The 13,996-nt window shown below is 42.0% G+C and overlaps 1 protein-coding gene across 1 annotated transcript; it reads right to left on the bottom strand.

The window, feature by feature from the left end:
* Positions 1-1,497: 1,497 nt before the first annotated feature.
* LOC136972231 (probable glutamate receptor) lies at positions 1,498-7,121 on the bottom strand. Its single transcript, XM_067266786.1, has 4 exons — positions 6,971-7,121; positions 4,750-4,973; positions 1,846-2,090; positions 1,498-1,772 (listed from the first exon to the last, which is right to left on the bottom strand). The coding sequence occupies exons 1-4, from the start codon at positions 7,119-7,121 to the stop codon at positions 1,559-1,561; spliced, it is 834 nt and encodes a 277-aa protein (XP_067122887.1). The 3' UTR covers positions 1,498-1,558.
* Positions 7,122-13,996: the final 6,875 nt, after the last annotated feature.

Genomic DNA, 13,996 nt, shown 5'->3' with positions numbered 1-13,996 from the left:
TTATTATATTGCATAGTCTGTCAGTATCCCAGATTACCATCAGATTCTTGGGCACAATTTCGTGTTTTATGTTATCCCACTAAAGAAATTTGGAGGTAATGCGTTAAACAATTAAAGATGATAATTATCCATGCTGTTTTGTGATGATGACGATACAAATTTCAATTTGCTGTTGTTTTTTAGTTGGAAATTGTTGTGTTGAATATTTGGACAATGGAAATGTTTGTCGGAAGTTTTTAAGTATGTTATATTAAAAAGGATATTCTTCTATCGTGTTGAAAAGTGTGTTCACGATTTATGTGAAGGGGAAAACTATTGCTCAACGAATCTTTCAAATTTCTGATGTGCCATCCTGTTATTGAGCCACATTCCATTGCTTCCGTTTGTTTACTTCACATTGAAATCTCCTCCTCTGGTAGCGAGACCATAGATTCTCTTTTTCTTTGACCGTTAAGAAACCGTGTACTAAACTCTAAGATAAACATCGACTTTCATTGCCTTTTTATATTAATACTGATATAAGATAATAGCCATTAGAGTCCTTTAACCTCTACACGTGTTTATACCACGTCTTAAATTTTAGTATTGTTCGAATATTCGACATTGAAATAATGTATTACGATTGATAAAAATTGCAGATTTATAGCAGTTAAATCGACCGGTGTGTTAATGCTAACATTGTTATCGCTGTTTGAATCATCACCAACTTTAATCAACATTTAGTTAATTATCTTTAAGAACGATTTTAATTTACATTTAGACTTTTTTTTTTAATCATCCTCGTGACAGAGAACCGTCTTGTTTGTTTGTACAATAATATTTTTGGGTTAATATTGTAAACATTTATTTGTAAATAATTTAATTTGAATTTGTGTTTCTGATTAGTTTTTAATCCGAGAAAAGAAAATCTTGGAATTTTACTCATATCAGATGTGTCATTTTTGTGCAATAAATTCCCGAATATCTAAAATAGACCGCTTCTTTTGTTAATAAAGAAAAAATCAGGTATCTTTGATAGCCTAAGTGTCTGTGTCCATTTTATTCTTATCACTTAAATGATTTACCCTCTCAAATCAATAGAAATCTTCAGTCGGGGCCATCCAGGAAGCCTAGTTTCCAGTTACGTAAGTAAAAACACTAACGTGTTAAGAATATCACCCGGTACTAACTTATTCGGGGAGACCTTTTTCTGAAGAAATCGGTGTCGCGTTATCCTATATGCAAAAAGGAAAATTGCCCGGCTCCCTCGCCATTACCAGGCCCCTAACCAATCTTTTATAAGAAGTCAACACTACATGGGACCCCTAATTCAAATTTGTCTGGGCCTGGCGCCATTGGAAGGAGTTTGTGACAGGACCCTGCTAAACACACGTGTTGGCTATTCGCGTATCTCGAGACTAGGCACCCAAAGGAACTTTGGGCAAAATACGTATTAGGACATGCATGAAATTAAATTGAAGTAAGCAAAAAATGTATTGTGTGGGACCACTACTTCCTCGGAATGTGGGGCGATTTGCTCTGTGCCCCCTTGGCGTCCCGTCTTCGGTTAACATAAATTTCAACAAAGTCTCGTTCGTTTTCTATGACAAATCTCGGCGATAAAAATGACGATGGCAATTATTAATCCGATAACGAAAAGAATAAAAACGCTTTGCAAGTCGGAAAGACAAAGCGGATCGTGCCGATTTTCATCTATTGTTCGCATTCTTTTCTTATCTATCAACGAACGAATCCACTTGTCGATTATTCCCGCTTCGAATAAGCGAATTATTCTGAAAATTATACAAATAAATCATTATTAATCCAGATACAAAGATGGCGACATTATGGGATTTTCATACTCACACGCGATCGAACGATTGCCGGTGCCGAAATCGTTTGGATAAAGCAATTCCGTATCCGAACACTCGAAACGTGTCCTTGGAGAACACGAATTTGGATTCGTACCGAATGTCCGCTTTTACGGTTAATTCGCCAGCGATGTAGGCGTAATTCTTTTCCAAACATTTCTTTAATCCCTCGACGTCGTGTTCCACGAAATTCGACGAATCGGAATTCATCGTTTCTAGTATGACGGGATTTGAATTATTCTAAATAAACGTAAATAATTTATTATTTAGTAAATTGTTTTAATGGCGGAAGTGGAAGAATCAAATTGAATACGGATCTCCCGTTTTCGTGGATTCATAAAAAAATGCCGGTTGTCCGTAACATCGTTATAAAGATAGGGGAGACCGGGGCGTAGTTGTCAGTTTTTAGTCATTTCTAGTTTTAGAGTCTATAATATCAATTTATTTAAGTTTAAGTAAAAATGTATAGACCTACATATCTTTTGATTTGGTTTATGATAAATATATGAACATTCAATAATTTTTTGACAGTTATTAATTATTTTAGAAACTGTGTTACCCTGTGACAACATACCCCAAGACGGGATATGTTGTCACAGAGTAAGGGGTACTGTACATTGTCACAGGGTATACGTTGTCCAAGTTCTCACATTTCGTGAGTTTATTTTGGTTACGTTAAATTATGCATAATGACATTTACTCTCGCCAATTCTATAAAGAAAATACATTACTAATTTACTATTATTTATTCTGCGAAAGACAAGTAACTCGAAGCTTTGCGTATTGTCTTCGGAGTCGCAGTTGTCACAAACATAATACGGATTTACATCTGTACATAGCTGGTGAGACCAAACTCTCACCACAAACCAAACAGGTCTTTTCCTTCTCTTCCGACGAGTCAGTCTTAGTGACAAGTTGCCACAAATAAACTTCCTTAACAAATCGGTTCGTAGTTTCTAATTTCAAAATAGAAAATTCGATTGCTCGTAATGTATATATACGAGGGCTATTTTTTAAATAAGGTCCGTTTGTGAATGAAAGTGAGAATAATGCGCAATCACGGCAGTACGCATGCGCTTCTGCTCCGAGCAAGCTTGGCGCGCGTTTTGACGCCATTTGCAGCCATATCGTCTGTCTGTATGCCGAGCTGTAGAAGTTTAAACTGTTTAAGAAAATCGAGTCTCCCGCCGACTGTGAGATACGATCTGTTATTCGATTCTCGAATGCAAGAAACTTGGCAGCAGCGGAAATTCACCGTCAGATTTGCGAAGTTTACGGTGATAATGCTACGAGTGACAGTAAAGTTCGAAAATGGGTAAGAATGTTCAAGGATGGGCGAGTTAATGCGCACGACGAACCACGCCCCGGCCGACCTTCTCCGATTTCTGAAGATTTGATTCGTGATGTGGATAACAAAATTCGAGAGAACCGACCATTTACGATTTCAACGTTATCGGTTGAATTTCCACAGATTTCAAGATCAGTTTTGTATACCATTGTTTCGGAGAAACTGAATTATCGAAAATTGTTTTCTCGGTGCGTTCCAAGACTGCTTTCTGACGATCACAAAACAAAAAGATTAAACAGGGCTTTATCGTTTTGACTCGATACGATCATCCACACAGTCCAGACCTTGCACCCAGTGATTTTCACTCGTTTCGATACTTAAAGGAGTGCCTTGGTGGTCAACATTTCGACGACGAAGGAGAAGCGAAAACTGCAGTCGTGGATTGGGCTTCTTGACAGGCGGCAGATTTCTTTGAAGTCGGAATTCAAAAAATTGTTGAGCGGTATGACCGATGTTTAAACAAAATGGAAATTATGTAGAAAAGTAGATAAAAGTATGTAGAATATAGAAAAAAATATATTTTAACGATATTTACAGTATTTTTCTTCTTATTAAAAAACGGACCTTATTTAAAAAATAGCCTTCGTACATTCGGGACCCATCTAAAAGGAAATACGGTTGTTACTCACCTTTTACTGACTGCAAGTTTTCAAACGACACAAGACACGATGCATCGAAATTTACGTCACTCGCCGTAAATCGTTTAACCGCTAATTAGCGGAAAACAATGCAACGGATATTATTCGAATGTTGTAACGACGTAGGCGAGCGGTAAACGAACCTACTCCTAAATGACGTGACCATTCGGTTTTGATTATATAGGCGATATTTGCAGCGCGACAAATGGCCCCGGCCTCCCCTACTCCGTACTGCGCATAATTATACACGTACACGAAAGGTTCGTAGATAACAATTCCGACGTATATGTTAAGTATAAGGAAGCTCTGGATTTATTTCTACACTTTAAATTGCATAAACTGACTTTGTACTTTAAAATTTCATTTTACAGATTGCGGCAAGAGCCAGATACGAATACGTTAATTTGCTACCACTTTAAAAATTCGTAGAAAATTGACGAATTCGATTTCGAAAACCCGAACCGTGGGTTAATAGAAGAATTAAATCGGATTCCGATACGGAAACCGTCCGCTTCCGTTTTCGGGAAAGGCGTTACATTTCGAACGCCGTCTGCCGGAGACGGTGCGCGTAAGCAAAGAGGTTATAACTCCGGTTTCCGGTTTATCGACATTCCAAAGACTAGGCCAAGCTTTAAAAATGATTAAAACTTTATCCTACTGCTAAACTGATTTATTTGCAATTAGGATATGGAATAAAAAGGGGCATTCGAAGCGTAGGACGCGCCCTTTCGTATCCTATATTTCGAACTACGCCGCTTACGGAAATTTCTCATTTGTACGTATTTGTATCGTACTATCACTTTTTGTCGAAATTTCGCCAATTTTCAGGAAATTCGACGAAAAGAATGTCTAAGAATCTAGAACTCGTTGGCGTAGAATTGGATAGAAATAATCAAATAGGAATCAAACTTACTTTAAATAACGCGTAATCCGAAGAGCTCCTAATCGTACCGCAAGTGTAAGTTCCGGCTTTCAGAAGTTCAATTAATTTGGGAACGGTATCGACGGGTTGTTCTACTCCGGGATTCGTCGGGTAAGACATTAATTTAGCCGTACAATAGGCGCTAACGACCGGTACGTAAAGCCACCGACGGGAAACCACGATCCCAGTTCTAGTAAAAATGGCGCGGTAGCAACCTAAAAAGAAAAGAAAAAACAATCGGTAACCCGTTTACGTCGTGTGGTAACGTAGTCCGTAGATTCGAATTTTGTTTCGCCCCCCGGGTGGGCCGTGCCGTACGTCGAAGTCGATGTCGCGACGGGGATCGGACCCCGTTCTCCAGTTTTGGAGAATATCCGCAATATAGCCCGCCGCGATTTGGAGCGATTTCGACTCGCGAGACGACACGCGACCGCGATCTATTTTACGTAACGTACTATATATACGTAGGTCGCGAGTCGCGCCCGGCCCGGCCGATAGCCGTCCCGACGCGTCGCTACCCGGATCGCCGAAGCGCGGTACGTATTCGCATTACGTCGCAGATATTTCCCGAAACTCGACGACGGGTCCGATACCCCGGCGACGTCGTTTTCTATACGTGGCAAGGTCGGCCGAAGGGACCGAGTCGCAGTTTCGATTTACAGAATTCGCCTCCGTACCCATATTCTAATTAACAAACGTTACAATAATAGGAGCGAAATCTATCGAGAAATTTCGAATTCGGCGCTCGGTAAGGGGACGATCGTTTGCGCGAGAAGTTCAGAAACGGCTAAGATTCGTTAATTTCCGTAGGAGTTATAAATAACGAAATCGATCTTAAGACGGCGCTCGAACAATTAAAAAACTCGCGACGCGATAAGTAAATACGCTAGAATCTTAATTCGTTCCGGATACACTCGTCGACAAAAAATTGAAAATTGTCCGGTGGCGGCCGCCGTCTCGTCTGCCGGCCAAAGAAAGACGCAGAATACGCCTACGGCATCGGTCGGCTTACTTGGCCGCGCGATCACTCGTCGATTGCAACGCGAAATCTTGGCCAGTCCGACTTTAGAATCGGAATCTTCGCATTAAAATCCGCCCGGTATCGATTACGATTTTTACACTATTTCAACAGTAATGCCGACTTTGAAAAAAATCCGCCGACCGGTTACGTAACTTTCCCGCAAAAACATTCCGGATCGATACGTTATTAATCCTACGGCACCGAGCCTCGTCGTTATACCACGCGAGTTGGCGAATTATTTCGCGCTATCCGGCCGTCATTTCCGCGCACCTGGCAGACGCGATTACGCCTTTTCGTAGAAAATATTTCACGGAAAAATTTGCCAAAATTCGAAAACGAAATAACGATTTGTCGCGTCTACCGTCGATTAAGAAAAGAACTATTGTACCGCTACGTACTGTACGTGTGCGAAGGGAATATCGCGCAAATCGGTGCGCTAGTCGTTGCCAGTGAATTTTATAAGAATTCGGTGTTTGAAATTGTATCGGAACCGGTATATTTCGTCGTATCGCTGCCAGTCGGTATTGCGACGCGAAACTAATTAATAAAATCGACGGTCGTAAAATTTACGAAGCTTCGTGTTCCCGTACCTTTCGGGGGTAGAAATGCGTTTATAAAAAGTTAAAAATGTTAATAACGAATAAAATCTTCGGTAAGTCCGACCCCGTTCGAGATACGACGCGGGACCCTTCTCTATTTCCCACCCGTCGACCTTTAACCTCCGATGCCCCTAATTCGCCAACCTCCCCGCAAAATCCCAGAAATTTTCGACGAGTTATTAAGCTCGAAAGTGAACAAAATCGTGCCTATCGCGCGCGCAGAAAAAACGTCGGAATGTTTTTTTGCATTTTTCCACTTTCGGAGATTCCCGGGACCAAAAATCGTTCGAATCTCGCGTTCAAATTTTATTTATTGTATTTTTTTACGTTTCGACCGGTCCTCGAAAAGACATACTTTAAAACGAAGCGGGCGTGTTCGCGGCAATTTTAATCTTCTCGGTTTCGCCGCATTTCGTTTTGTCCGGTGTAAAGATCTATTTGCACTAAACTCGAATTAGAAAATAAATCGCACACGAGAATACTTTTCCCCTCGGTGAAGATTGTCGACTACGCTATTTAGAATTAGAATTACCATTTATCGAAATGCGAATTATAATTAGACAATATTAAAGCGCTATTATGTAAGAATTACCTTGATTTATAACGGCTCTGTATATCCAAAAGAAGCTATCGTAAAGGGTCAGCTTACGCCCGGTCCTCCGAACGGACGGAGAAATACCGTTTTCCGCAGAGGATAAAACGAACGTCGTCGGAACGACGGTAACGGCTATCGACGTCCGCATCCGTAAATACGAGTTTAATTCTTACCGGGCAAATTATCCGGACGTCGGCCGTAAACGAAAATCGGCACTTATCGAAAGCGGGCAAAAAGAGCGAATTGCCGCGGCCCCGAGGAACCGGGTGCCCTTACGTAATGATTTTTTTCACTATATAGGGGTCCCTAGTCCCTTTACTTGGTCCGGGAGCCCGGCCTATCTAACCTTCCGAGTGAATGGCAAGAAAATAGCCCAAGTTTTGCTCTTTTGTCCGGGCGCTCCGGTTACGAAAACCGTTCGATCGAAGGCGTACGCCACGCTGAAGTCTGCCGCTGCCCGTCGTTCCGACGTCACGGTCATTCCCGCCATGGCCAGATCCACTTCCTGAAAATATAATTTACTTTATAAGCGAGAGAAAGGTCATTTCGACGATTTATCCGGTGACGAATGTAACCGACGTACCTCTCTGCGCACCATTCCGATCATTCCGTCGTCGAACGTTCCCCAAACACCGTCCGAAGAGTGCCGTATCTCGTACCTGTAATTAGTCTACCGAGTCGAATTCTTTATCGCCCGAGGCCGATTGTAATTTCTTCGGTTACGCACGAGATCGCCGGCGGACGGCGTTAAAAATTTAATGTTTTTTTCTACCGGAAGGTTCTTTTCCGAAATTCTCCGACAGTTTTTCGCGTCGCCGTTAACCCCGGTCGGCGAAATTTCCTACGCTTTAAAAACGAACCGATTCGAATTTCGTAATTCCCGACCGGGGGTTAACGGGTTCTATCCTCTTCGGTTTCGGAGAATTTTCGGGAAAAGGTTGTCCCGTAGAAAAGCGTTGCATTTTTAAAGGGGTGGCGGGCGTAACCGAAGAGACTACGATCGGCCCTAATACGGAGAAGTTTATAAACTTACGTAAAATTGAAATATTCGCTAAGAACGCGCAAGAGTTCGATGTCGACTCCGGAACTTTTATCCGATTGTCGAGAATAGAAAGGAAAATGCTTCGGAAACGACAGAAATGGCCGGATTTAATTTTATATTAATATTTATTTAAATAGAAACCGAAACTAACCGGCTGGAGTGCCACTCGGATCGTTCTTCCGTCCAAAGAGCCAAAGCCGCCGCTCGAAACTCTCCGACCGGGACCGGGACGAGAAACGCTTCCGTTTTCCGTTCGGAAAGATTCGCTTTCACCACCGAAGTTTTATTTATTTTGCCATCGTACGCCGGTCTTAAAATTTCTGTAGAATTTCCGCTAAAAAATAGCAAATTATTATCTCGAAATACGAAATTCTGCAATTCTTCGACGCGATTTTCCGTTCGAAATTCGATCAGAAAGACGTTCCTCCGCTTCCAAAGGACGCTAACCCGTAACATCTGGAAAATACACGTTTTCCATGCATTTTGTACGAAATTCGAAATACGAAATTTCGATTTTACCTCGTGTATGATGAATTTTGTCGCGTTCCAATCGCACAGTAAAAGTATTTCGAGTCCATTCGTTTCGGTTAAATCGCCGATTACGGACCACCGCCGTATCGTTCTTATACAAAGCGGGTAACAGTAATTCCGAACGCGTAACTGAAAAATAATTAATCGTTTGACTTTTCGTAATTTATAATTTTAAATAAATGTTCGTACGTATTAGGCCGGAAACGCGCGTGCGTAAAATTGTGTGGCAGAAAACCGAATCGGAAATCGGCTTTCGGTTCGGTTTCCGTTTTACGCTTTTGTGCCGGAACACGCGTGCGTAAAAATTCTGGCCGAACGGGAAACACCGCCGCCACCGACGGCGCTAATTTTATTAATTTTTTCCTCTCGTATATCCCTTCGTACCTTCCATTTTTTCTCCGCTTCCTCCGCTATAATATAGAAAATTTAAATTAATACACTCGTATTCCGAATTCAAATAAAGAACGTGTGATCTAAATACTAGGCCTATATGTCGATTCTACTAGACCTACCCGTTTGAAATTTTGCACCTACGGCCATCCGTAAACGTCGTTTAAATACGGTGTCTTCGTACGCCACACCGACGTGGTCGAACGGATTCGATAAAGTCTATTTCGTTGTTAAGTTAGGTTAGAGACCGTCGCCATTGCGGGGTTAACCCTCGTCGCCGCCATCGTTAGAATAAAAACCACGCGTCTACTTTGACGTCGCGGGAAAGACGTCTCTTTATTGGAGGAATTTTGGCGTAAAAGTTTAACGGCGTAAAAAGTAGAGACCCGCTCTACTCTTTTTTCGGTCGTGTTTCGGCCAAAATTTCGGAAAAATTTTTACGTTTTCTGTTTTATGCTAGATTTTATGCCGAATTTTACGCGCGCGTGTTCCTGGCCTTAGGCCTAATATTTTAGACTTAACAGAATTTTATCGTTTAAAAATTTCTACGTTTAAATTGAAAAGGAGAAAAAGTTTTGGTTCGAGTGAACGGCTGGGGATAAAAATGGAGTTCAAATATCGAATTAAAGCCCTTATCCCGTAGACGATGCCACCGAAGAGCGATTCGAGAAAGGTGCGACGGTTTTGGCACGGCCGAGTGGAAAAGTACGACGTTAAGTCTACGGGATAAACGCGTCCGGGTGGTCCTCCCGGCTAACGTTAGCCCGAGCAGTTTTCTCGCGTTTGCAATTTCGTTATTGCGAATACTCTGACCGACAAACGTACGTTTTAGTTTCTAACACCGTTGTTTTTTATCATCCTCGTCTAACTCTTCCTCGACAATTCCCCACCCGTGAAAAGTTGGAGCGACACCGAGCGTACGCGGTTAGTTTCTTTACATTATCTCTACGGTATATATTTATACATAAATTTATTATGCGCTAGTCGCTCGTGCCCGGTGTCGCTCGGGTTTTCGAGGGGGTGGGGATCGACGAGTCGGATCGGGAAGAGGAGATAAAAATAATGGTATTATTAACTGCGATGTACGGTACATTTATCGAGCCGAATATTTATAATATGGAAACCGCAAAGCGTAGTAAAAAATTGTTCGGGCTTAAGAGGAGCGAGATTTAGGGGTGGTAGGCGGGGACCCGCCGTATTTTTTCTAGGTGTTACGTATCGAGTGTGGTCGGATTTAACGAAAATATTACTCGTTATTAGAATTTACTATTTCTTTTAAAAACCCACTCGTACTATCCAAAAATAAGCCTTTCGCCTTTCTACAATAATTAATAATATAAAAATTGCTTTTATTTGTAACTGATAGAACAGTAAATTAACACCGGCCGATCGTAACTAGAAAATGGCTTCTCTTATTTCGTTATTAAACGAAGTTTTAAATATAATATAACGTTACGAATTTTACGATTAAGTTCTCGTAATGTAATTTATAGTTTATCTAATCGACGTTATTTAATAACAATAGACGCGGTTTAATTACCTTTATCGGCGATCGATACTAGCCGCTTCCGGCGTAAATAATATCGAAGAATATTCAGAAGATTTTCGTCCTTTTCTATTCCGTCTTCTATAGAATTTCGCCGAATTACAAATAAGACTATAAAATAAATCGAATTAATTAAAACAATTCTAAACACCGCCATTTGTAAATACGTAACGAAATGAAATTTATTTTTAACGAGTTCGTTTACGTTATTTTTTCAGAGGAAAAATTGACATTTTTTTAAATCAAAGTCGATTTAGTACGATAATTTACAGGATAATAAATTATTCCGTAAATTATTACGCAAGTGGCGGAATAGTCTGGCGGGCCCCGACCGACCAAACTGAAATTTGCTTCGAATCAATTTCGGAAATCCGAGGGGCGATGCGGAGGCAACTAAACAGCCTTTCGGGAAGGCGTACGTAAATTACTTCCCGAATTCGGTAGATGCGCCCGGCACCGCTAAAGCAGTCGGTTCCGCGTTATTTCGCTTTCGTCTCTATAACGCTTCGGTGTTAACCAGACATTATTTCGTACGAAACGATTACAAAAAATTGCTTTTAGCCCCGGGTATAATTAAATTAAACGAAATATCTACAAACGTCGAGCGGATAATAGTAAGGGCTTAGTAGGGTCCGGGCACACCGGCGATAATGGGCACGAACACTCGGGATTGGAAGTAGCGCGCTTAATAAAAACAAAAAGGGGTGTGCCCGACGTTCGAAGATATTTTATTTTATTTAATTATTCGATACGTTCCCTCGGTCACTCGTGGTAATTGGCTCGGAGTCCTTCTAATCCCTTAGCTTTTATTTTATCATATATTTTTGGCGCTTTCTAACCGTTATGCGGGTTCGCCGGTAGGTCGGACGGCGTCGGACCTCCTTTTTCTCGGTTAACGGGTCGGTCGAACCCGCCCACCGTCGAGGATGGCCGTCCAGTCCGGAACTAATTACTCGTCGGGTCGAGTGGAGGAGGAGAGGGGGCTCGTCGATAAGACAGAGGCGAGATTCGAATAAACGACACCGGTTAAAATAACAAACAGAATTTATTACGAAACAATAAAGAACAGTTACACCGGATAACATTGACGGAGATATTCCGTACTAAATTAGGAAAGTACGAACCCGAGAGAGAGTTTACAAATAAGTGGTCGTCGTACCTCAACGAGGATCGGAGTCGGAGGACGGAGTCGATTCGGAATCCAATCGGCGGCGCACAGGCTTCGAGTCCGACTAGAGGTGGGAGCTACGAACGACCCCTCCGTCCTCGCTCCCCTCGTTAATTTTCTCGCCAATTAGCGAATTTTGTCTTTAGTTCCGTCGCGACTCAGTTTCGAGTTTCGAAGGGAGGAGAAATACAGTCATTCCCCTAAGACGGGTCGGCTTTTGGTTCGGAATTTGGTTATCGATGTCGAAATACAGACTAATTTAAATTTATATTTTGCCGGTAGATTCGGGTTCTCGCTGTTACGTCGGGAAGAAAATGCACAAACGACAACGGCCGAATAACTTTAACTTAGTCCCGAGTTTTGTCGAGCCAATTTTTGTGCAGAAGCCTCGCTCGGTCGGAAATATCGTCACCGGCCAACCGCCTTTGGTCGATCCAAATCGAGAGCAACTTTTACGGCCGATTGCGGAGACGGCGGTTCGGAAAAATGTCGTGGCAGAGACAGCGATTCGAGCCGGTCGCAATGTTACTCGACTCGCTTTCTAGACTCACTCGACAGCGGGTTTAGAGGGCTTTCTGTAGTTTTGTCGGTAGAAAAGTTAGATAAAAGTGGATACGGTACGAATCGACAAAATTATTCACGAATTACTCGCTCGGAGCGAAAGTAACAAAACTATTTTAAATGTTGCAAATGGGCGAAGACTTAAAACTACGATTAATTTAAATCGGATGCATTTCTTTACAATTCGAGTATCGTGTCGGTTATAAAACGTTAATGCATTTCGGAGTGATTGTAGTTAATCGCCTAGTCGTTCCGAGACAATTTGAAATATTTTATTATTACCGCTACATTTCGACAGTTACGAAGGGAGACGACGTCGAAATCTGTTCCCGAGACGAATTTTCTAAATCGTCATTTCTTAACTAACTGTTTCGCGAGCTTTACCTCGCGCTTCGATGCTACAAAGACGCCCTCTCGGCAGAGACGTACTCGCCGCCCTCCTGTAGCCAAATTATAGCCGCGACGTCTCGGGCCCCGTGGGGCTTGCGGGATTAAAAAAACCGAAGAAATAATGCGCGGCGCGAGAAAAATCGCCAAAGTCGAAGAACGGTCGGACAGGCGTAAATGGAGAAAATCACGCGACTATACGACGATAATCACGCGATTTACATTTTCCGTTCGAACGCCGGTGACGTGGTTAGTTTCTATTTGGACGGTGTTACCGCGGCGTAAGATTTCCTTTGTTTCTAGAGAATTTCCTTTAAAAACGAAAAATACAGTTAAATTCGTTATCTACGGAACCGATAATTTGCTAACGTTAACTTTCCCGGAAGTTCGGAAAACTAATTAATAATATTTTGGTAGGATAATTAGATTTGTTTTTCTGGCTTACGGATGCCCGCGCGTTTTAAAAGAATTAATAGTCAATTAATGCAGTTTTTATTAATTAATTTGATTTAAATCGAATGGTGACGGCGACCGAAAACCGGAAGTAGTATCTTCCCGCACGCGCATCGAAGTCTAATTTGAATAACGACGTCGTCGGTCGACGGTCGGTGCGGCGACGTCTAAGGACGCCGGGCCAATCTCGACGCCGTTAAAGAATCGGTAAATCGGTCGAGCCGTCGACTTTCTTTAACGCGTAAAGTACGGGAAGTGGGTGGCGGCCGGCCGGCTCTGCCCCGGTAACCCGTTCGGAAACGGGGGCGTCGGTAACCAGAGTTTCGACCGTATTCTAAAGCGTTCCTAAGCAAAATTTACGGACGAAAGAGCATTCGTTTATTTCGCGATACTAATCAATATAATTACGCGCGATTCGCGCCACACGTATTTTTCGGTAAATCGAACTACGGTTATTTACCCTAACGAAGGGCGACACCTACGACCTTTCCACGCGTATAATTCGTCCCGGTATTTCCCTTACACAATGCGAGGATTTGTTAGCGTTACCTTTCTCTAGTCGAAAAATATCTCTCGGATCGGTTCGGTTTTCTCGGCAAACCCGGAAAACCAAAATATATCGAAGCACGAGAAATAGAAACGCGAGTAAGGCGAAACGTTTTTCTAGCCGAAACATTCGACTTCCACCGAGAATCCCCACGCGGCCAATTTTACGATTATAATCAATTTTTTCCGTTAAATGTATAAAAAGAAACGCGAATTTATCGTTACTTATCGAGATTTTATTGTAGAAGGTAAACCCAATAAAATATATTCTGTAAGTTCGACAATAAATTATTTATACCGGTTCTTTTTAGCGCGTTCTATCCAACGAAACCTAATCGATAAAGATGAATTATATCTTATTATTGGGCTACAATTTTCGAAACTCGAAGACCCGCCGGT

Source organism: Centruroides vittatus, unplaced genomic scaffold (assembly GCF_030686945.1).
Source record: "Centruroides vittatus isolate TY-2023 unplaced genomic scaffold, ASM3068694v2 contig_2868, whole genome shotgun sequence".
Taxonomy (NCBI): Eukaryota; Metazoa; Arthropoda; class Arachnida; order Scorpiones; family Buthidae; genus Centruroides; species Centruroides vittatus.
Note: the sequence above shows the minus strand (reverse complement) of the source record. Positions and strands in the feature narration are given on the sequence as shown.